Consider the following 25996-nt stretch of genomic DNA (forward strand, 5'->3'; position numbering starts at 1 on the left):
TTAAACTGTACAAAACATTATCGTACCAGCAGCAGGTGTTGAAGGCTTAGTTCTAGAAAGACAACAAGTTCTAAAGAGCGTGGTGTAAAACATACAAAATGTAAACCATAAAATGTTTTTTTGTTTTGTTTTTGTATTTATATTTGAAGTATACCAACAATTGTAAAGTAGCTATGGGTGCTTCTGTACAATGAAACGAGTTTTAGGTGTCACTGATTAATGCAACATCTAAATGGAAATTCCCTTTTTGAATAGTAAAACGACTCTCTTGTCTATTCAGTTCCTCCTGTTTACACGCACTCTATACTTTATCTTTTGGGACAGAAGGATGAGACTGCATGAGGCAGTGGACTCCCTACTGGCCCTGCCTGTCGGTACTTAATATGCAATCGGCTGGATCCTTTGTGACCCAAAGAATGTCGTCAGATTTTAATCAAAATATCAGAACATACACATACAAACCTGATGTACTTATCAAAAGACGTCATCATAAAGCTTCAGCTTTTCCTTCTTGTCTTTATCATTAACCTCTATGCTTACAGGCTGTTATGCATGCGGTTGAAGGAATCATAATGTATAGTGTCTATTATCAATGATCATTGTAAATGGTTTAATTGTTCCTATGTGTATAAAGGGCAAGATACATAAGAAACCCTAATACATTAAAACATGATTCATTTGGTATCACCCTGTTAATAAAGAGTTTGTTGTGCCATTTCTTCCTTCTCAATTAATGGCTATTTAAAAGCTAATCATTCGTAACTATAATAACACAAAATTGTGGACTATGTAGTTGTACTAATAAAAAAAAAAAAAGTTTACAACTGTCAAAGGTAATGGTTAGAGTTTAGCTAATAGGAGAATATGGCACATGGTTTTAACATATTATTTTATGGTCACAATTAGAAATTGATAATATTTGATAAAAAAGAAACATTTCAATTGTATTAAATATCAAAATATATTTTTTGTATGAAACGAGGCAGTGGAGGAATACTAAACTTGCCATTCTAGAAATAACTGAAAATGTGATGTTGATCACAAACTATTTTGTTCTATAAAAGAGTGATTGACGATAATATAGAAGCAAAAGAGCCAACTCCAGGTTCCCTTGCCATATTGAAGTTTCCAGTAACTTCCCACTGAGATATAGTACCGCACAGCATGGAAAAGAAGGACCTACTTTTTGACATATGGTAACTAGCATGTTGTAGGTGAGAGGAAACATTAGAATTTGTAAATATTGGCATAGGGTTAACCACTGTGAAATCAGCAGCAGCAAAGGGGATTGTGAAGGGGGTTAACTGCTGTGAAATCAGCAGCTGCAAAGGGGATTGTGAAGGGGGTTAACCACTGTGAAATCAGCAGCTGCAAAGGGGATTGTGAAGGGGGTTAACCACTGTGAAATCAGCAGCTGCAAACGGGATTGTGAAGGGGGTTAACCACTGTGAAATCAGCAGCTGCAAAGGGGATTGTGAAGGGGGTTAACCACTGTGAAATCAGCAGCTGCAAAGGGGATTGTGAAGGGGGTTAACCACTGTGAAATCAGCAGCTGCAAAGGGGATTGTGAAGGGGGTTAACCACTATGATATCGGCAGTTGCAAAGGGGATTGTGAAGGGGGTTAACCACTGTGAAATCGGCAGCTGCAAAGGGGATTGTGAAGGGGGTTAACCACTGTGAAATCAGCAGCTGCAAAGGGGATTGTGAAGGGGGTTAACCACTGTGAAATCAGCAGCTGCAAAGGGGATTGTGAAGGGGGTTAACCACTGTGAAATCGGCAGCTGCAAAGGGGATTGTGAAGGGGGTTAACCACTGTGAAATCGGCAGCTGCAAAGGGGATTGTGAAGGGGGTTAACCACTGTGAAATCGGCAGCTGCAAAGGGGATTGTGAAGGGGGTTAACCACTGTGAAATCGGCAGCTGCAAAGTCCATTTCACACGGTAGTCCCAAAAGGTTATGAATAGTTTACGGTCCAATAAAAAACAAAACAAAAAACAAAACCTGGAAACTGTTAAAAATAAATACATTAAAAAAAGCAGTTTTGTTGTCTCTATAAAAGTAGAAATTGTGTACATTTTGAGCTTGATAAATCTATCTCTTTATGCACCTTGTCAAGAGATACTAAATTTCTACAATGCTGTACTTCTACACTGAACTACTGTGTGTCCTTTTTTTAAAAAACAATTGTGGATGCTTGGAATTGCAAATAACAGAGAGGGGGTAAATTCAGGAGACTGGTTTATGAAAACAAACCCGAGTGTTTCTGACATCAGATAATATAGTAATATGTTATCTCAGATACTGTATCTATTCATTATCAGATTGTTCATTTGAAGCCTAGTACGAGAGTTATGTGAAACTGGGAAACAACAATGTGTAAGAATGATAGAGGAAATGCAATTTAGAATTGTACTTTTTGTTCGCAATACTTCTATAATATATTTATGTATGCACAGGTCTATATATTGTATGTACTAAAGAAACATGTGCAAAAAGATTTTTTTTTCTTAATCACAAAAACACTTAATAGGAAAGCACCCTGAAGTTTTTTAGAGGTATTTCCAATAAATTGCTGACACGGTCCTGACAAAAACACCTTATTGTCCTTACTAGAAAACACCAGACAATACTGGGGTCATTCTCTCTGAGGTCATATATTTTGGCTCCAGATGGAAAGGCTTACAAAGGTGAAACCTTGGCTGTCAGTATTTTCACTACAAAGCAATCATCAGTGAATGCTCCTAATCCTAACGATAGTATCTCATGTGTCCTTCTTTTCTAGAACAAATGCCATTAATTATTCTATTAATACATTAAAGCGACTTTCTGTAGTGTCAATTTTATTTAAAGCTAGAGGGCCAACTTGTAGGGAAATATGTTCATACAAATAATAGAGTAAATGTGGATTAATTAATTTTGATAACCATTAATTTTGCTCAATGTTTTCCAATCAATTTACATAGTATATATGCAAAATAGTTTAGCAGTAAGCTATATGGTGATATCTGGGTCTGTTGCTAGCTAGTCAACCCTCTTTTGATTTACAAGCAAAAGCACTTGTATGCATCATCTGCTCTACACTGCCCCCTATGACCCATTGTGGTAACTGTGTTGCCTTGCATCTGGTGTTTCATGGTTTAACTGCTCTGTGATGTGGCAGCAGTGTGATTGTCTAAGTCACACTGTAACCCTGGTGTGTATGAGGCAGGTCTAGCAGGGTCTAGAACAATGATAAAATGAAATAGGAAGAGTTGACCAGACGCAGGCTAATATATCCTCGGATGCACTTTCAGCCTTACTAGCCACCCACTTCAACAATGTACCTAGCTTGTACCTGTACATAAACAGCAGATATAGTGTCTTACTATAACACAGTTCCTGAATGAATAAGTAGCACACAATCTAATTCAGCTATTTCCTATTTACCCAGAAGAATCAAGCTAAAGACACAGGTTTAACCGCAGTGCCTGTAGTTTATCCAAACAGAACACAATAAAGCACAAAAGTGGAGGAACTGCTCCCCCCAGTGGACAAATACACTACAATGCTACAAGATATACATATATATATATATATATATATAATATACTATATATATATATTTCTAATATATATTATATATATATATATATTGTTGTGCCAAGGTTCTGCCAAGAAATGTATTAAAGTCCTAAGCATTTAATGGCTTACAATGCTTTATGAATGCAACCGTACCCAAAAAGTATTTTATTTTATCCAAATTGTTAGTTACCAGGGTTACAGTTTATATTTGGCACCAAAGTGGAGCAGGCTTTCTGGGCTAAACTGTGTTTGTAAATGAATCCCAAATATGTAAATCAGGCAAGAATACATGTATGAACATCTTTAGTTTATTTTCACATGTAAATATACCTCAGCTGGAGCCAGGGTGACTTGTTTTAACTGTTTAAGTCAAGTTTTCACCAGACCACCACTAGACCCAAAACAGGTCCAGTGTTCTGGATACCCTTATTAATGTTTCCCATATGAAAAGCATAACATTGTGTAATAAAGCATAGTGACAGTATGGTAAAGCATTGAAAAACCGAGAGGTAACTTCTAGCCACGTAAGAACTCTGAGCCAGCCGCCAGGCCAGTGAGCGAGCCACGTGAGAACTCTGAGCCAGCCGCCAGGCCAGTGAGCGAGCCACGTGAGAACTCTGAGCCAGCCGCCAGGCCAGTGAGCGAGCCACGTGAGAACTCTGAGCCAGCCGCCAGGCCAGTGAGCGAGCCACGTGAGAACTCTGAGCCAGCCGCCAGGCCAGTGAGCGAGCCACGTGAGAACTCTGAGCCAGCCGCCAGGCCAGTGAGCGAGCCACGTGAGAACTCTGAGCCAGCCGCCAGGCCTGAGCCACGTGAGAACTCTGAGCCAGCCGCCAGGCCAGTGAGTGAGCCACGTGAGAACTCTGAGCCAGCCGCCAGGCCAGTGAGTGAGCTACGTGGCAGTTTTAATCATGGAAGCGGTCAGTGAATCAAAGCCAATACTAAATTTCACCTTGGTTATATATTATGCAGGTATATAGCTGTAAACAACGACTGGTAGTTGTTCAGACTTTACTTTGCCTTCCCACAATATGCCAATGCACCATCTCAAGATGATACAACACGTCAGATTCATTAAGAGTATTTAGCCTTTATTTAAAAAAAACAAAACAAAAAAAAACTAACAACCCCCCCCCCCCACAAAATAACCACAATATTACTATTGTACACCATAGCAATTCACTGCAGTTGATACTATAGGATTCTTTAATTAGGGCTAAGAGGAAACATATCACATTAAAACTACAACTCCCAGAAAACTGTGCGAAAAAGACCTGTCCACATGACACGGAAAACAACATGACTTTTTTGTATCATCTGTTGTACTGCACAACCTGAAATTGTCCAAACACAGCAGTGAACATGAACATGAATTTGAATTGAATTCGATAAGACACATTTAACAGCTACGAAGACACAATGCAGAAGATAAAATCACTCATGACCCGACAGGTAGGGAGCCACAGACAAACTGGTCTTGCACAGGTGTGTGCATGGCCGGATCTTGTGTAAATACTGCGCACAGCTTTTCATCAGTGTAGCTTCCGAAGTAGTGTTAAGAAATTACAGCGGCTTAGAGATTATTACGGTTTACAGGTCTTGCTTTTGATTTGTAGGTCAAACAATAATTATGGATGGGGAAAGCGCATTGTTATCCCACACTAGTACGATTATATTAAAACACAACATATTTGTCTTGTGGAATAACATTATTATGCCTGGGTCTAAAGTTGGTTTTGTCCGTGGTATAAATATTGTACTTCAAGATTTGTTTTGTTTTTATATACCGTAAAATTGTATACATCACACATTTCAGTTAGGCCTGTACAGGTCAGTAAGTAATGATTAGCTGAGTGATACCGAAGTATAAATTGACATTCCAGACTGTACGTTAAAAAAGGTGTTTATGGGGAAGTCGGTATTTTACTAATATAACTTAGTAAATGTATGATTGGGTGACAGGATGTGACACTTTATTTGAGTGTGCTGGTTCAGGTGTTTACATACACGTGTCCTGTGCAGATAGATAGATAGATAGATAGATAGATAGACTGACTGACTGACATGCGCTGGAATACAAACCGTACATAAATACGATTCAGGTGCTGTGTTAAACCTAAGGGTTTTACAGCAATACTTACATTGTAGGACCCACAACCCCTGCAGGGTAAAGGGTTAGGATGAAGTTCGAGTAAAACTCGTCACTTACCCCTCGTCTGGAAATTCCTCCTGCTAGTATTGTTTTCTGAAAAGCCCTATTCAGTACGAGTAGAACAAGGTGCTACACATGATGGTAGCATCTATATTGCACCCAGGGTGATTTTTCTGGTCAAGGCCCCTTTCCCATTTTAGGTTGACCTTTGCAAAGTCACAGGTCGAAGTGGAAATAAAAAAAAAACTAAAAAAATGCTATTATTTCTGAACTCGGCGTGTCTGAAAACCTCCCGGTGAATTTTTCTAGGAAAATCTAACGGCATTGTTAACGGCACTGTTTGAGTTAGATGGAATGACCCTTTTTTATTTTACCAGAAAGGAGAATGCAGTGATTAGTTTGTTATGTTTTACTGTGTAATCCATATGTTATAAAAAATAACTGGGGCTGAAGTGAATAACTTTAGATTTGAATTGCATCTTTGGTACAATTATAACCTTGTAATTCACTACAGCCCATCTATCATTCTATGTGTAACAGACTTAAGTCAAGTATACATAAGTTTTGGTCAGTCTTTACATAAGAAAAAAAAAAAAGAGGAAGATGTACAATTGTGCCACAGTAGAGCATGTTAATAGTACAGACAATATTTACAGCAGCACATACAAGATTGGTGGGATACTCTGTGGTAATTACAGGATGAGTAATAAACCAGTAATACAATGGTTTGGTGTGATTGTGGCTAAAATATATAGAGAGTAGGATTTGAGATTTTATAACACCTGCAAGGTACAAGAGTTTTATAGTTCCGTTTCACCATCAGAATGACTCTCAGAATCTGAGGAAACATCAGAAGCAGGAGTCTCATCAGGCTGAATAGTAGAACTATCTTCATCAGGGTTCTCATAAGCTTGGTGGAAGCTGTGAGCTGTGAACCACACCAAATTTAAACATCTGAATATTTCCATCCTCTTCCCTTTGAAGAGGGGTCGTCAGTTATGTGTCCCATGCATTGATTCTCTATGTAAGGTTGCAGATCAGCTCAAATATTGTTCATTTTTCATCTTTTTCTTGAAGGGTTTCACTTTGCCCAAATTGAATGGGAAGGAAGTTGTATCCAAGCCTGTAACGCTGTGATTAGCTGGAAGAACGGTGTACACTTCTTCACTCGTTTGTAATGCGCTGATTCTGATGCAGTATGTGCAGACAATGCCAGTGTTTGGCAGCTAGTCTTGCATGTATTGAATTTATTTATTTTAGTTGAAACTAGACACCAGTATTTCTTTTAAATCGCACAAATAGGAATAATAACTAAAAATAAAATGTTTAAACTTTCAAGCATGTGATGGTTTTCCTGTATAGAAAGGTATAATGTATTTACATTCATCCATAACTTCAAACACACAGTCCTAAAATTATCGGTAAAGTATACAAAAGTTTCTGCTAAAGCTTTGTGTAGCCAGTTCAGCTGAAAGCTTCAAAAGTTTAGCATTTGAAAAATTGAAATTGTTTGTCATAGTACAGTTGTGTTGTTTTTTTTCTCTTAAAAATGTAACCTCCATAGAATTTCAGTTAGAATTTGCCTATTTACTTTAATGTTCCAGAGACAGAAAGAGAGAGAGAGAGATATGAACATTCTGTGATGAAAAGATTGTCACACTCCATATAACCAGGGCCGGATTAACCCATCACAGCTCCCTAGGCAAACATACACTTCTGGGCCCCTATCTTATATGAATAACAACAAATATATGATTATGTATATATTAGCTTAACTCACGCTCCACCAATTTGCAAAAGGCATCATTTTCGTTTTAAAGCTGTTGTACATGGTTTTGATAGGTAGGGTCAATTGAAGGTGGTGTGCTAGATACATTTTAAAATAAATTCACAAAAACCTGAAGCCTATGTCAAATCCCATAGCGGAGCTTGATAATAACCTTTCACGATTTACTGAATAAAAATACAACAGTTCAAATATGGACAAGAGTACCATGTTGATTGTTATCCAATTAAAAAAAAAAAAAAAAAAAAAAAAACAACAAAAAAAAATGACACTTTTATATATTATATAGGAGTGTGCTGAAATTTTTGTCCACTAACTGTAGGTCCCCCATAGTCCACAAAAATATATACCGAGCATCAAAAGAAACTTACCACTGTTATAACACATTTGTTTCGAAAAAAAAAAAAAAAAAAAAAAAAAAAAAAAAAAAAAACAAAAAAAAAAAAAAAAAAAAAAAAAAAAAAAAAAAAAAAAAAAAAAAAAAAAAAATAAGGCATATAAATGATGGAAATGATGAACATTGATGAAATGTTTTTGGTTTCTTTTTAATCACTCAGTCATTCATCCTTGACCATGACATACTTGAGTGACTATGACTGAAGCATATGCACTTCATCACCTAGTTAGTGAGACAGTCCAGGGCTGGACAAGTCACTATTATGTGAGGTAGACCGATGGGCTACCAAAAGGTAAACTCTGGTAGCCCACCACAATTTGTGGTAGCCCACAGTTTTCAGTTGATAAATATTTCCATTTAAAGCTACGCGCCATTAAAAAAATGTAGACAGATACAATTGCAAGGCGGTAAGGTTCAGAAAAGAAATCCGGCCACTAATAAAACAGTTTTTTGAATTTTATTTTTTATTTTTTAACCATATATAACCAGATACTTCCAAAGTTTGCTAACAACCTAGTTTCTGTTAATATTTATACCAAACAGCTGCAAGCTAATAATAGTTTCCTCATATAAAATATAGGGAATTATGTTTGACATCATCATTTGTATTATTTTCCCAGACTTTGTTTTTGATCTAACCAATATCTCATCATTAGTTTTAAAATATTCACTGCATAACAAATTAAAACAATCATGTTCTGGGTCCTAAATGGACTGTGGGAATTATTATGCACTTGTAATCGTAGTGTTGTTTTTGTTTTCTCTCACCTATGTTATTTATAGAACCTAGCCCCACCTTTTACCTTCATTTGCTAAACAATGTTGTACCATTTACTTTTATATTTTGAAATATTCATAAAAATAGTTACAAAGCACATATATTTAAAAAGATTTAGTTATTTATTTTCTTTACCCTGAGCACTCACAGTATCCACTGCTCGTTATCAGTAACTGAACTCTGCAAGTGCTGCATTTGTTTTCAAGACATATTATTATTATACAATCACTATACAGTAGTACTGTACAAATAAACTTGGTGACCTAAACGTGTGCACAGAATATAAACATGAGCACGGCTTTCTGCTGACTTCATAAAAATAACAACAAGGTCAGGGTATGCATTTAAAATAGTACAAATGCATTGCACACTTTATAAAGACATTACCATGTGAGGGGGCTCCCTCACAATACCATTAGTTAATTGTTCAGTTGGAAATAAAAAAATAAAGTAACGCACCTTCATTAACTTTCTCCTGTGCTGGAGCTGCAGTGTCCCTGCACCTCGGTAACACAGTGATAGCTACTGAGGGTACGCTGTTCTGTCAGGCATGAACCGATCACGATTGGATTCGCTGATTACTATAGCTACTGCTTCAACTGAGTAGGCTGTACTAAACTGGAAGTAAACTGGACTGTTTTAAGTCTGTGTGTACAAAGTAACCAAAGGTCTTCTATATAGATCTTTGAAGTAACTGCTTAAGAAAGAAAAATCTTTAGAATCTGCCGGTAGTCCTGCAGGATTTATAACATTACAGTTCGGTAGTCCTGACCCAACGTCAATGACAGGCCACGAACTGAGAGACTGGGAGTCACACCACCTGCACAAGGTCGACAGAACATTTTGCAGCATCTTTGTGATGTCAGTTGTTAATCAGCACAATAAAAAGTCACTGCACCTGCTCTAAAAAGAGTTTGTCATTTTTTGATCACATCTAGTGAATTTTATCCATGTGTAAATTAGGCTTTTACAGTGCTCTGAAATACTGTCTACTTAGGTTAATTTATTGTTTAAACAGGTCCGCGAAATGTCAGCGAAATCCAAATTTTATTCCATAACTTCCGCGAAAAATATATACATTTACTTCAATTTAAGTAGACCCCTATCTATACCTTAGAAATGATCACCTTTTCACAAAGGATGCTGGGAAGTTGAAGGTGAAGTATAACATGAAAGCAAATGTAAGGAAATTAAACATTTTTAGTATTTTGTTTTTCTGTATTTGGTAATATTAGTAATGATTTTTGTTTTTGTGTTTATTTTAAAAACTTTGTAGGGTCCCAAAAGTCCCCAGGAAAGCTTGAGTGACCTCAGTCCTGTGGAGAATGTCAGGATTCCTAGTAAGGTAATGTATTCTTTTCATATTGTTTTATTTTTGTAATGTAATTGTTGGATATTTTCCCCTTGTTACTTCAGTGACTACAGCGTTAACCAAGAAATGAAAGCAAACTAGAACCAAGATAGTTTGAGGAGAATTCTGCTTCACTTGGTTGACTGCTCTGTGAACTGAAGTGAAGAAATCAAGTTGAAATTTAACCCTTTAGCTGCAGATAAATAACATACAAGTCTTTTATGTAACCTAAAATAATCCTTTTGATATTTCCCTTCCAGTACTATTTACAGCTATTTTAATGCTGTAGCTACAGGGCAATAATGATAAATCATCCCATGCCAGTAACTGAAGTCCCTGATTGTAATGTACAGCGCTGGCCATCTTTAGCTAACAATAAAGTACGCTTTGGTCAGAGCTCATTAGTTTAAGTCCTGTGGTGAAACTGTATTTTTGTCAGCACAAAAAGTGGAACGTGGATAATAGGTTTGAACGTCAGCCTTTGTTGAATTTGTGCGTCTTTGACTGTCTAGACCACAGTAGGGTACCCTGGAGATTATCCACTGTCCTGCTGCTTTACAGTTAAGATGAAGAAGCCTGTTGAAGATATTCCATACAGCGTCTATGAATATAGAAGAAAATAATACAGACTGTAGTTATATGAATTGAGCAGAAAAAGTCACAATTCTTTATGACCTTGTGTCAAATGGGTAAAGGGTCGATCTAATGTTAGAATATAGAGAGACAGAAGGTTGCAACTCAATCGCTGGTGATACCCCAAAATTACAGCAGTAAACCACCGCCGCAGTAACACACAAGAAAGCATCTGCTATATCACCAACGGTAAGCAAAGTATGCTGGTGTTTTACACAGTCTGGTGTGCTATTACAGTGCACTATCTACCCTTTATGGAGTTCTGCAGCAGGAGCTCTACACTGACTATGCCATGGGAGGGTTAAAAAATGATAAAAAGTGTCCTTTTCTGAATCAGAGCTGCTCATCTTTCCCAAGCTTAACTGACCTGGCAATGACCTTCCCACTGTCAGGATGTCCTTTTTGTCAGGCAGGCATCTCTGCCGAGCTGACCCCACTATCTGCATGAGAACACAGCAGCAGTGATGCACTTTTCAGATTTTCTAATTGCTCTGGACTGTATTTTTTTTATATTTTTTTATTTATTCACAATAATTTAAATGTAACTTATGTTGTTACATTACGTATTTTATTATTACAAATGGTTTATAGCTTATGCACGGCAAACATAATCTAATAAATGTGAAGAATGTCATCTTGAACCAATACTTTAAAGTAATTTACATGGATGCATTTACCCTGGTGTAAAGAGTGGATCAAGTACAGTAGATGTATGAATTTTTACAGTTCAGAAAAATATAATTATTTAACAAACACATCGGGTACAATGCACATGTGTATTTTGCTTCTGCCATACAGATTTGATTGCAGCAGATTCTACAATAACTGAGATTTTACTTGCTTGATCTGTTCTGAAATCAAATGCACAAAGCAGTACCAAGGCATGTTTTCCATTGCATAATGATTTAAATCATTCAAGGGGAGGTTATATGTTTTAATAAATCCACCTCCACTTGCCTGATGACAATTGCATATTTCCAAAGTTAATATATAAAATATTTAGCCTATATAAAATATAGGCTTAATACTTGTTGCAGAACTATGATTCCATAGGTTACGTTGTGGGTATCATACCTTTAGAAAGTGGCTACCCCCACAGTGTCAGAGCCCCATGTCTTTGTGACTTTTTGAGGTAGTGACTTCATATTTGAGTTACAGTAAAACTGGTCTAATCCAGCCCCTCTAAATACTGGCATTATATATAATTTGGCATGGTTTTTGGGTCCTGACCAAATCCCTATTGAAATGACTTGGGTGATGCCCTCTACAATTCTGAACCTGTCTTCCCAATCCAAAATGATTTGTAAGTCTTCTTGACATGAAGTGATTATACAAAACAAGCCTCTAGCAGTTTGGGCTTACGTGTCATTTCTGGTTTACTTCTTAGAAGGATGGATGCTCATATCTACATGTCTTGCATTTCGCTGCGGGATTGCGGGAATCCTGCGGTTCAGACAGACCCGTTTTTTGGGCTGTTAAGAACCCTCCCTCCACCCAAATAGAAAAAGAAATACAGAGCTCCAGACTGCAACTAAAATGGTCGCCAATGTGATAAAAACATTTTTTTGGCAAATGAAACAGAAAATGCTGCCTTTCTTTAAAAATGTCTTGAATGCGCTATGTCTATGATGTCAGTCTGTAAAGAAAAAAAAAAAAAACGCCATATCACGTGTCTTAAACTGAAGATCAATAAGGACGATAACAATATATCCGAACACAAATGCCTGGAAGTCCAGAGGTGCTGTACTAACACTAGCAGAATACGGTAACCCCAGTTTCATGCAACAGTGATGGTGACCAAACATGTTTGAGTACTATTCTTTAGCAACTGTATCTATCCCAGATACAATAGATTAGGTATTGTTTTCCCTCAGGAATTTGAGGATGGTTTAATTGCACAGCAGCTTCACTTATTAAATGATGATCTGATTATATATCTTCAACCAAAGCACTGTATTTTAAGACGATAAAATAATGAAAAACAGTGCATGAGTTTTGTAGTAAAGCAGGGTCAGCTGCTTCAGGGAAAACCGAGTTGAATTCTCAAACTGACCATTTAAAGAACAGTGACAGCAGAACGCATATAAATACTTGGGAAGTGTACTGCTGAGAAAAAAAGAACATTTTGGGAATTAAAAATGCAATGTACTGCAGCTTATTGATTGCAGTAGAAAAATACCATTTAATATCGTAAATAACAAGTTTATATGGCATCTCACATGGTGTGTAAGTCCCGTTACCCACCTACGATTTCTCAATTTCTTGCAGATATGCCACTGTAAATAGTTTACAGTGAGAGCTCTGAACTAACTATCCTTCTTTTCGTTCTAATATATGGGTATTATTTATTTATTTAGCTTGTTTTATCATTGTTTATTAATTTAACAGATGCCTTTACCCAAGACGACTTACAGAGAAAATGATAAAATAAACCCTGACATTTTGATGAGAAAAACTAAAATGAAACGTGTTGCATATTAAGTAGGTGTTAGTTTTTATTTTTATTATTTTTTTAATTGTTTTTTTAATATATATATATATATATATATATATATCTATATCTATATATAATAATAAAGCCCCCTCCCCCAATTCCCAATCCCCCTTCCCCAAAATTGGAACCCAAAAAGGGGACTCCATCCATCCATGCAGTTCACTATCAAGTACAAAATGTAACCATTACCAAATGGGTGTTAATCCTCTAATACTGTCTAACCTATAGAAATATCAAAGCTGCACTGTGCCAGTGATGCAGTCGCGCCCGCCCTGAGGGCATAAAAGGACTTTGACACTGACATCGTCATCATTTTTCCTTTAACCACCTGAGAGAGATCTACAAACAGATAAGTGTTGAATGAAATACTTTTATCTGCTTTTTCGCTTGTGTATTACACTATTAGTTCGATTAAATTATGTGTTATAGTAATTTCACTTCATGTATTGTGCACTCAGTTGTGTTTTTTCATTACGTCCCTCAGCAGCCTTGTGCTCTGCGCGAAGCTGCCAGCTCTGCCTCCCCTTCCCTGGGATCAAACACCTTAATTCGGCTACTTGTGTTCTCTCTAAGCTGTTTAACTGTATGTGTTTGATTACTGTATTGTGTGAGAAAAAATATTTTTTGTCTATGTATTTTCTGTTTTTCCACAGAAACACTGACACGGCTGCTGGGCTCAGCTGTCTTGCGTTAGACGAGACGCACTGGGTCAGGCTGCATCCCTGTATTTTGCTTTTTCGGTAGCTGTAGGTCACTGATTTACCACCGTTCTTAGTGAACGAGGTTACTGTAACGGTAGTGCTCCGTGCACCGTACTGTGCTCCATGCGCCGCACCATTGTACCATGCTCCGTGCACCGTACCGCTGTACCGTGTACTGTATCGTGCTCAGTGCACCACACCATTGCACTAGTGCTTAGGCACCATGCAGGTACTTAAGAGCAGCGAACCCGGCTGGAGTTTGACTTGCTCTGTTTTTGTCTTTTTATAGTACTTACCTGTAACATACCGTACAGCAGCATTGGTGCTTGTATTGTCTGAGACAGCAGGGTTTTGTTACAAGTACTGTGTAGTGCACCAGCCCTGTTACAGTAAGTACAGTATATAGGAGCTGCAGCTCCTGTCCTGTTACACAACGGCATTGCTGCTTCAGCAGATGCATCCAGCTTCTAGAATGGCAGAGTGTGTGTAGGGGATCTGGAATCCCGATTGTGCAAATGTATGTACCCTGTGCTACAGGCACCGAACTGGTACCAAACAGCTTTGCTTGTCATGCAAGTCTTTAACAAGCTGAGGCACCAACTATACATTATTACTGTATATTGCTTGTTATTTGCATTATGCCTGGGTCTTATCCCCGTGACACATGCAAACCAGTCTGCTTGTCTAGCTCCAAGCAGGCCTTGTTGACAGTCCAGTTACTGTCTTTAGCAAGCGGAGGCACCAACTGTACATTCGTACTGTACATTGCTTGCTATTTGCAACAGACCGCTTTCTGAGAGTTTTGTGTGCATTTCTCCAAGGTGCTCTGCGTCTCCCCTACGGTTAAGCTCTCCCTGTAACGTCAGAGCTTATGCTATTGATCAAAAAGGGCCACTGCGGTCTTGCTGGAAAAAGGCAAGACTCTGTTGCAAGAACGTATTGACCTGGAAGGGAAACAATGTAGCCACCACAGATTGTAAAGGCAGCTTCATTCGTTTACCAAGGGGTCATGCGTGACAGCATATAAGGAAGGGGGCAGACAACTGTAATCTGTTCCTTCGCTTGGTTTGTGAATTTGAACCTGTAGGACTGTGAGAGATGCAGTAACCACTGTTGAAACAAACCTTTTCACCTGGATTACAATTGTCCGTTTGTTCTTTAATCACCTGCACCTGCACACTATCAATCATTATTACATTATTCATTGTTCATTATTACAGCAAGTCTTGAAGAAAAAGTGATGACGATGTCAGTGTCAGCAGTCCTTTTATGCCCTCAGGGGCAGCACTGGCACTGTGCAGCTTTGATATTTCTATTCAGGTTAGACGGTATTAGAGGATTACAACCCATTCGGTGATGGTTACATTACTTCCTCACACTGCATATTTCCCATCATTTCTGCCACATCTTGTTTCTCTACACTAGTAGGGGGGTTAAGAATGTTATTTATCTTTCACACTGTATGCTCTAGTCAACCATAGGTTGTGAAGTTAAGATTGAAGAAATGCCAGAGTGCATGCATTTACAGTTTAGCCTTACAAAGTCCTTTGGTGTACTACAAGCCTAGAAGCTCTGAATGAGTCAACATAACAAACTAGAGAAGTGATTGATGATTGATAATAATGCTCTCCTCATTCATGCAGGACAGCTCATGTTATTAATAACCAGGGGGTTCTAAATGCTGTATTTAAGCATGGCTTTGGTTTGTGTTTTTTTTCATCAGTTTTATTGAAATTGTCTCTTTGTGTCCTATGTAGCAAGTACCGCATTTTGGTGTTGGTATATATTCTTCAAACTTGTTATGAAATGTCTTTGAAGGCTGTCTACAAAAGATGACGTTTCTCAGTTCTAGGTTCAAGCATGCTTTTTTAACATTTTCAGAGCCTCAGACCAAGAATGATTTGCATAAGAATGAAGGATATAAAAGTTAGCTTCATTAATTACTTTTTGCATTAAAAAGGCAAAGTTAATAAACCATTTTAAATGTTTTTTTCCGTTTCATTATTTGGGTAAAATTTACAGATATATCTATATTATGTAATATATATATATATAATATATATTATATATATATAGTAATATATATATAATATATATATAGATATATATATATATATACTAATTTCATTTAGGGTTGGGAAAGATTAAATGCTGTTTTGTCATGAATAAACTTATACTACCCTATCATATTTATGCAAATATTTCCTGACATTTAGAGCAACAGAGATTTCTAAACAGTCTAGGCTATTTGTAATTACTGATGTATGAAAAACAGTCCAGAAATTATTTTTTGTAACAGCAAAAACATTATTTTCCTTTTTAAATATTGGAACCTGTAGATACATATAAGTGTCTTAAGAGTTCATTGCAAATAGATATAAAAAATATGTCATCTAACCAGTGGTGATAACAGAGGGGAGGAACTATTCCACTGTGGACTAGGACACAAACATTTAAAGGTATGAATTAGATAAGAATACTTGAAACTTAGAAACCCTGATCTGGCCCACTGTAGACATGTATTTAGAGTTTGCAGACATTTATCCATATCGCATCTCTCCAGTATTACAAAATCTCTTCTCAAGCTGGAACACATTTGAATCCAGACAGATTGTTATTTTACAGATATACTGTACATATGGAAAAGGGCTGAAACAGTAAGAGGACACGGAGCCACTGTGGCTTTCAACAGTCCACTGATCCTGAGTTTACTGAACATGGATGGATTACTGTTCCCAGTTAATCATTGTTATTTTTCTGTAATACAGTACGAGCTAGCTTAGTTGCATGCATATGTATTAATAATAGTTTGCTTTTACTGAATAAGAAGCTTCATGAGTTATTGTTGACTGAATGAATGAATAACTCCAGTACATACATGTGCACATTTCTATTGTATTAATAGTTTGCTGATGGATGACAACACAGAGACGAAACATAGCTTTGGGCTTCAGTACTGTCAATACTTGTCATATATTGTATACAGTAATGATGACAATAACCTTGTTTTTAAAAGTATTGTGCACCAAAGTTGTCCTTTTTGTGAATGAGGTTTACAGAAGGTTAAACTTGCACACCTGTTTATTATAAAGAAGCCGTTGTCAGATGTACAGAAGAGACATATTAGATCGATTTTAAGGATTAAGTATGTTCAGCTGAGGGATTTATATTTGGTTGAATTAGGTGTTGGGCTGCCTCTGGCAAGAGGTTGCATGCAAAGATGTACACTGGTACTGCTTTCTTCTCTGGGCTTTTGGAAGATCAAGATAGGATGAAAAAGGCCAGACAATTGCAATTACAAAGTCATTTATTTCCTACAGTTATATCTATCTATCTGCTGCAAATTCAGGTGGTAAAAAGGATGTAACAATTATAACTAAAGTATTTAAAGCAACTCCTTATGAGAAATGACACTAGAGATTATTCTAAATGTATCTAGCAGCCCTTGGTATTGGTATGTGATACAGTGTCACAGAAGTAAGCAGTTTTCATAAATGGGTGGGTGTTAAAAATAAAGATACTCAGTTTTACCGCCTTGTGAGTTAAGAATGTGCCATGCTTGACTGGTTATCTCATTTCTAAATTACATTAATTACAAGTGTCCTGAAGACAAAGCTGCGCCGAAACAACTGCTGCTCTGCAAAATCATTGTACTGATAAAAAAAAATAAAAAAATTAAAATGTGTTTACACTTGACAGCGCATATATGTAGATCTGCAGATGAATAAATATGCACATCAATGAGGTCTTTTTCATTAGTCAGCTTAATGAAAATCGTATTACCTCCTGGATAAACAGCACACACAAAAATCCTAATTATATGTTTCCTTCTGTTGGCATACAGCACATAACTCTCTCCAATTCTTAAAAATAAAATTGTGACCCACTAGATGGCGATCTGACCATGCATTAACATTTTAGGGGAAATTTTTTTTTTTTGTGAAGAATGCAGAAAAAATGCTTTTATTCTCCAATTAAAAATAAAATAAAAGTAAAAATAAAAAACTAATTATGTACAGTATATAATAAACTAGGTTTTAATGTCCTCACTGTACAGTATGTATGCACAAGAACAATGAAGGAGTCGTGCATGTTTAACATTGCAAACTAGTGCAGCAATATTTTTTGCCCATTAAACTTGGCTAACAGCAAAAGATTTTTTTTTTCAAAGTAGAGCTGATGAATAAATAGTAGTTAAAGTTTTTTGAAAACAGATCGACACTCACCTGTGTTTGTTGATTTATTGTCATAGAAAATGTACACATTTTACACAAATCTTGTTTTTAATAACTTGTGTCTGATTCATAGTACCCTTTGGGACGAGCTGGTGTGAGTATCAGTCATATACTGTAATTAATAGACACTTTAAGAAGTATATGCTTATGCAAATGAGCTGAATCATGGTAACTCAGTTATTGCTTTTTGGGTTTATTAATTATATCTTCAAGTCTGTTGTAGAAATAATTCTCTCCTTTCTACTGGATCACCTGGTTTTGTTTAAAAGAAAATAGTTTAAATATGTTATTTAAATCTGATTGATGAATTTTGGATTAGAAAACACTATAAAGAAACTCAAATGCAACAACAAAGTTTTGACAAAGTCTTTTCAGTGTATTTTTCTATGGAACAAGGTCATCAAGTACCTTGGACATATTCTTGTAGGAACATGAATACAAATCAGGCTTTAATTAAACCAACCTGTAAAATCCAACACATCTGTAGTCATAGCATAACTTGATCCAGTGCAATCAGCTAAACAGGCAACAGCACAGCACAGAGAAGTGGAGAAAAAGCAACAGTGTGATCTTGCCCCAACACTTAAGTCACACAAAAGCAACTACAAATGTTGAAAAAGAAGAATGGCAAAGTGTTGGAAAAGTGTTTGCCATTGAATTTAAGTTTCTTTTAGTATTTATAGATTCTGCACTTTGATGTTTTATAGTTCTGGATGGATTTTGGTTTACAAACAATATCATCTTTCTTTGAAGTAGGGTCAAGTGGGATAATAGTGAGAGAAAAAAAAAATGTAATTAAGACTTTTTGAACCTGATTTAACAATTTCTGTATTTTGTTTATTTAGTATGTAGAGTACCATGTATTCAATACTTGAAAAGCATGGTTATTAGGCCTGAAATATACCTCTGTATACTGTAATAGTGTCTTGCGTTGAAAGTATTAGGAGAGTATTAGTGTTAGGATAATTTTTCTTTTAATGTTGTCTAGGTCCCCAGGTTTATTTACATACATTCATATATTTTCTTCAGTTAAAGTTACAGCAATGTGCTGTTGCTAGGATACCAACAATGGTTGCTGCTAGCATGGTCAACTTTCACACCATATGGAACAAAGCAGTGCAAATAAAAAATAAAACACTTTCAAAAGCCTAACATAACAAGTTATCCATCACAGATTGTATATATGTCCCCCCTAGACGAGGAGTTAAGCATCAGGAACACTACTCTGCTTAGCTAATGCCTTGTTCTCTTGTCCTGGCAAGCTGATACACAGTCTTGTTCTTAACAATGCAGAAGTATCTTTGGAGATTTAGGGTCGCTAGGCTGTCCACAGCTGACTAATCCTAACCACTGAACTCTACACATTCCGCCGTACAGGAATGAAGACTCAAAAGCCACTCAAGTTCTCACCTGACTTGACCTGGCAAATGAACACTTGGTTTTACATTACGTTAGTACAGCACATGGAAGCTTGGCTACTCCACAGCCTAGTGAAACTCATGGTGACCCTGTTCCCTTGGTCACAGGTCATATGAATTGTTTTTTTTTTCTGATGTCTAAGTCAGGTTTGTAGGTTTTAATATTAACTGTACTTGCTTTGCCTTGGCACACTTTCTCCTACCTTCTTCAGGTCTAAATTAATGGTGACTCAGTCCACCTCCTTATTTCTTAACACATACTCATCCACCCACAGAAAAGGCCTTCCATGGTCACTGCTTCCATGCTGCAGACTCTGCTAACACTACAGTGATTCCTTAAATGTTCTTGAACAGTAATATTCTGTAACTGGAGGCCTGGTTTCCAAATGCAGTGTAATATATGCAGGTTGATAAACCTTTAACAGGATGTATTTTATGAGGCATTACCAGATTAAACTTATTTTAAATGTAGTTTACTTAGTGTATTTACATTTATGGTAACTTTGTTTTAACATTTGTCTCTTCATCTCTGCTCTGGAAATGGATTTTAAAGTTGTTCACAAGGTAAATAATACATTTTTCAGTGCTTTTTTTTTTTTTTTTTTTAGTACTGTAGACTTCTTAAGTTTTTAGCATGTACGTGTAGTAGGGTTGCAGAGATACAAGATTTTTCACCTCACTATACAAGCTGAGCAGAAAATGAGGATATCCCTATATTACAATAAATGATCATCCGGATCTAGAACTGATATGTTTTCTATTAGCTAGTTTGAAAGCAAAGAGCATTTGTATTAATGTTCATGACATATAAGCCATAATATGTGTTTTCATATTTCATTGAAATGTGCACTCACTAAAGCAGGCAGGGTTAGCCCTGCGCCCGTTTTGTGCAGTATTGTTAAATAAAAACCTCTGAGCCTCTACTCTGTGGTTCTAAAAAAAAAAAAAAAACTATCCAAAGGTCAAATAAATGCGCAAAAACTCAGCAGACATTACTATTGTAAAATGATTGTGTTTTCCCTTCATACACAGACCTCTCTTATAGTCCTATAAAAAGTTATTTTAAAAAATGGAAAAGTGTTTGACTGGGTTTGTAAAACATGAAATCATGTCTACTAAAGTAACAAGTATTTAAGTACAGGTTAAACATTTTGTTGATTTAACTGTATTGCTAAACCCCGGGACAGAGACACATACCATTGGAATGTTGAGAGATTTTATCTGTAGATGATGGACCCACAGCAGTTTTTCATTAATACCAGAGATTGCAAACAAAAAAAAAAAGACATATGGAGAATATATGTGATGAAAAGAGGTTAAAATTATATTTAAACTAAATTCCATTCTTGGGTTACACTGTAATTAATTGTTAAGTGCTGGACCTAATTTGATTTTAATGGTGTTTTTGTTTGAGCTGTAGGTCTGCCTGTGATTTTCCAGAAAATTATGTAATTGTGGGTACCATTTTTGTTGTTCTCTTTTTAATGGTTAACAAATTTTAATGGTATACAAATTGCATCTAAATCTGTTCTGACCAATATTTGCAAGCAACTTCATTAGCTTTCCAATATGTTTTTTTTTATTTTTTATTTTTTCTTGCTCTTAAGGGATAAAAAAACAAAAACATATTGGAAAGCTAATCAAGTTGCTTGCAGATATTGGTCAGAACAGATTTAAATGCAATTTGTATAGAACAAGTGGAGTAACCTTGGGGTGTCTTTGGACTGCAACAAGGGATGTTTATGGTAAAAAAAACAAAGTACAATGACACATAAAACAAGCTACACTTGATGGTAAGCCAGTGTTGTCTGGATTATGTGGTTCTTACCTTCGGGGAAAATAACCCAAAATAACACCAAAGGAAACAAACCAAGTACACAAACAAATTAAAAAAAAAAAAAACTGAAGCTAAGACATTGTTAGGATAAGATCTGTGTTTGTTCTGTGCGAGAGGTCTTAAAGCCTTTACATTCGTGTACTTGCTAAAGATCTTGGAATGTCCTTTTCTGGTTTTAACTTGTGACTTTTACTACTCCGAGTATTTAGACACAAGTATTTAAAGATGTGTTTTGTCACTTTGTTTGCCTGTGGTTCTTCCCCTCCTTGAATTATTTTTATAAAGCACATTATTGTTAATGTTATCAGTCAGAACACCAGCATGCCTTTGGTTGTTGTTGTAAAGGTACAGCACAAATTTGTATCCACAGTAAATGAACGTGCAAGAAAAAAAGGAGTTTATGAAAAGTAACAAAGATTTTGACATTTTACTTTAATCTATAAAAAGCTAATTTCCATGTCAACCACATTCAGCAGAGTGCACTGTAGGTAGGTCCAAGGGGTTCAGTTGTCTGAAAAACTGAAACACCAGTCCAATAATAGACACACTAAACGCTGCAGCTGCAAATGCAAAATTAGACCTTTCTGTATCATTGAAAGTTGATCGCATGACATACATCCACCATATGCACATGTGTGTAAGGCCGCCATCACTACATCCCTGTGACTGGTTATATGCGTCGCCAACAGGTATCATTTAATGAATGTTAACAGGTAAAGACTGTACGAGTGTGTAACCATTCATTTGGTTAACCCATCCAGATGCTGTTTGCTCAGCTAATGGGGGTACACAAGTTATGGAGGGCAACACCAGTTAAGAAAACAGTATAATACTTTGTATAGTTTTTCTCTCAGATGAGGTGTACTCGGAGTTGAGAAAATCAATATCTCATTTTCCCAACAGACATTCTACAGCATAATACATAACCTTAAATTCATGTTGGCTTTTTCATTCCTTCAGTTAACCTGAAAAGAACCAAACTCCCTGCTGCCCTAGATATCTACCACTCCCTCCTCTCCTTCTCGTCTATTCTCTCCTCTGCTAAACACTCTATTATTCAGTCCTGCACTAACAACCCCTGGAAACTATTCTCTACCTTCTCTCCCTCCTCACCCCCCCCCCCCCCCCCCCCCCCCCCCTTCCCTCCTCTATCTCCTCTGACTACTTTGCCTCTTTCTTCTCCTCTAAAGTTTTTACTATCCGCAAACTCTTTTAACACCTCTTCCTGCCTGCCACCCCCTCCCGCTCCAACCTCAACACCCGCTGTCTCCCCTACTAACACCCTCCTCCTCCTTCTCTCCCCTCCCAGACTCCGACCTCTCCTCCTTCCTCCAGGGTCACAAACCCACCACGTGCGCCCTGGACCCTCTCCCCACTCACCTTTCAAGCTGCTGCTCCTGCTCTACTCATCTTCATTTCTTCCCTTCTCAACACCTTTCTCCTCTCTGGCCTCTTTTCCTCTGCCTTCAAACAAGCCTCTATCACCCCCTCCTCAAAAAACCTACCCTTGATCCCACCTCCCTCCAGAACTACCGTCCTGTCTCCCTCTCACCTTTCCTCTCTAAAACCCTCAAGCAGGCAGTACACCGGCAGCTCTCTGCTTTCCTGTCTAACCACTCTCTCCTTGACCCTCTCCAATCTGGTTTCTGCTCTGCTCACTCCACTGAAACAGCTCTCCTGTCTGTCGCTAACTCTCTAAACTCTGCCAGTGCTGCCTCTCTGTCCTCTGCCCTAATTCTCCTTGATCTCCTTTGACACTGTTAAACACTGTTCTCCTATCCTCTCTCGCAGACCTGGGAATCTGGCACTGCTCCAGGTAACCTGGCACATCTCAACAGGTGTCCCCCATGGATCAGTCTTGGGTCCTTTCCTGTTCTCTCTCTACACCTGTTCCCTTGGCCCCCTCATTGCATCCTATGGTTTCTCATGCCATTTCTATGCTGATGATGCTCAGATCTTCCTCCCACCATCCCCTCCCGTATCTCTACCTCTCTGTCTGCTATTTCCTCCAGGATGCACTCGCATCACCTCAAACTCAACCTCTCTCAATCTGACCACCTTTTCTTCCCCTCCTTATTTTCGCTTCCTCCTCCTCAGCCAAGTAACCCTGACCCCTGCCTCTCCTACTCCCAACACATCTCCACTGTAGCACGAACCTGCCGATTCTTCCTGAGAAGTCATTTTTTTTTTTGTATCTTGCTCTTAACTGTATTGTAATTCTTGATATGTTTTTTTATTTTGTGTACAACTGTAAGTTGCCCTGGGTAAGGGCGTCTGTTAATAAAAATAATAATAATAATAATAATAATAATAATAATAATAATAATAATAATAATAATAATAATAATCCCTTGATCTCTTATTGGCTTTTAAGAAAATGGGTCCTCTAAACTTAATGTGATTGAACAACATTATATTTGAGGTGTCTACTGGAGTAGATTGCTTACAATATTTCAAGGGTCTCATTTTTACCACATATTGATTCCTGAAACAACCTTCTTGCAGGAGACAATATTGTACTTCATGTTTGCTGCTTAAGCTGGAATGGCTTGAAATCTGTTTGAGTTATAGCTTGTACTGAGTTTATGGTATAATGAGGTCTAATGGTTTACATCAAGAAGCTTTGCTCGGGCAGAGGTTTTGCATTTTTGCTGGCACTGAGATGGGGCAAGCCTGATAATCATTGTCTCACTTTATTCTTTCTATTAGGAAGAACTACGGGAAATGAGAGAGCAACCTATCGATCCACAAGCAGAACAAGAGATAATTAATAGTATTGAGGAAGTTTACTTCTCCAATGATTCTTTTGACATTGTGGAGCATGAGCTAGAGGTAAGAAAAAAATGTTGAACCCATATGACAATGCACGAATAGGCCTGCAGTTGCCATGGGGAGTGTATAAACATGGTTTAACGGAATTATTCTAGAGCAAGTTCCTCTTTTAAGGTAATTTATTTTTTGATCCCTTGGGTGACACACTAGGGTTATTTTTTGAGCGATACATCTGCTAGCCACCACAGCTTGAGTAAACTGTTCATGTCAGTTGAAGTTTAGACATTGCATTGTCTGCATCAGAGCCAGATTGATGGATTAGCTGGTTACAGTCAGTGTGAAATCTCATTAGCTTTAACAGAACATTGCATAATAAGAGTCCAGCCAAGAGAAAAAAGCAATTACCTGTTTTAGGTTTCTGTTAGATGCTGTTCATTTCATTTGATAAAGCTCTCTCTAAATTGCACATTGAAATAATACTCAAGTTAATATTTCTTAAGTGCGGGGTCCCCTGAGTGGCTCATCCAGTTAAAGCGCTGCCGCTGGGAGTGCAGGATGAGTCACACAGCTTGGACGTCTCCAGTTCGTGTCCGGGGTGAAGGGGGCGTTAAATTGGCTCCAACGCTCCCGGGGTGGGGGATGGGAAACCGTTAGGGACTCCTCCTCCTCATCGCAGAACAGTGAACCCTCCTGGCCAGACACCGAGTAAATTAAGAGTGGATAAAAATCAGGGCTGATCTCTGTTCTCTGGGTTGCTCGACGTGAAAGTGATTCTAGCTTTAGGCTTGTGAGATCGGAAGACGCTCACACACCATTGGAACGTCTGTGCTGTGTAGGGACTCATTGTGGTGTGGAGGAAAAAAAAAATAACTAGACATTCCAAATTGGGGGGGAAAAAAAAAATATTGGTCACTCTAAATTACAAAATAAATAAATAAATAAAGTGCTTAATATTTTCATTTGTAGATTTATATTTTACATGTCAGGGAAGGCCATCTGATTACAGACCATGTCATTTTGTTGGACACAGTTACTTGAATTTCTCAAAGGAAATCTGCATCCTTCTGAGCCAACTATATTTATATTGTAAACTAATAATCTCTTTTTTTTAAATCTTTCTTTTTTCCATACCTAGAAACTTCCTCCTGTTCTTAATCTTCAAGATATAGAAGAATACAGAGATAAACTGAAGAAGCAACAAGCGGCTGTAAGTTAAATATCCCAAAAAAAACCTGATGATTTCCATTACATGAGAGTAGATGTTAAACTTCAATGACTGTTTTTTCATTGGAATACCATATGCATATCGAAGTATGGAGAAGTTAGGCTTCAAACACTTTCTCTATCTTGGACTAAAAGCATCCTTTGAATACACATATGGTGAAATAAAATAAAAAAAAATATATATATATCTATATATATATATATATATATATATATATATATATATATATATGTATGTGTGTGTATGTGTGTATATATATATGTGTGTGTGTGTATGTGTATATATATATATATATATATATGTGTGTGTATATTATATATATATATATATATATATATATATATAATATATTATATATATTACTGTCCTGAAATATTTGACAGTGTGAAAAGATATTTTGACGGGACAATACACTTGTCATGGGTATTTACACAGTAAATGACACACAGTACATCGAATTACATGGAACATACATCAAAATGCAGGATATCGGACGATAATTGAGCTCAGCCCCTTTACAAGCTCCTTACAAAGCTTAATTCCTGCCATTGGTTTGGATAACAATAAGCAAAGTTATTATTTATTTTCTTGAGATTCTGTCATTTGAGTACACATTGCCCTGTTATACGAGCTACCATTGGTACGGTGTATTCTT

The 25996-nt window shown here is 37.1% G+C and overlaps 1 protein-coding gene across 4 annotated transcripts in view; it reads left to right on the forward strand.

Annotated features, from left to right (window-relative positions):
* The first annotated feature begins 4854 nt into the window (after positions 1-4854).
* Positions 4855-25996, forward strand: part of vps50 (VPS50 EARP/GARPII complex subunit) — a 175181-nt gene continuing 154039 nt past the window's right edge. For all 4 annotated transcript variants that reach the window (XM_041248891.1, XM_041248892.1, XM_041248893.1 and 1 more), the window contains exons 1-4: positions 4855-5014; positions 9952-10020; positions 24054-24176; positions 25252-25323. In XM_041248891.1, coding sequence (XP_041104825.1) covers positions 4982-5014; positions 9952-10020; positions 24054-24176; positions 25252-25323 — 297 coding nt within the window. In that variant the 5' untranslated portion in view covers positions 4855-4981. The remainder of the gene's footprint in view (positions 5015-9951; positions 10021-24053; positions 24177-25251; positions 25324-25996) is intronic.

This window comes from Polyodon spathula, chromosome 4, assembly GCF_017654505.1.
Source record: "Polyodon spathula isolate WHYD16114869_AA chromosome 4, ASM1765450v1, whole genome shotgun sequence".
In the NCBI taxonomy this organism is placed as follows: domain Eukaryota; kingdom Metazoa; phylum Chordata; class Actinopteri; order Acipenseriformes; family Polyodontidae; genus Polyodon; species Polyodon spathula.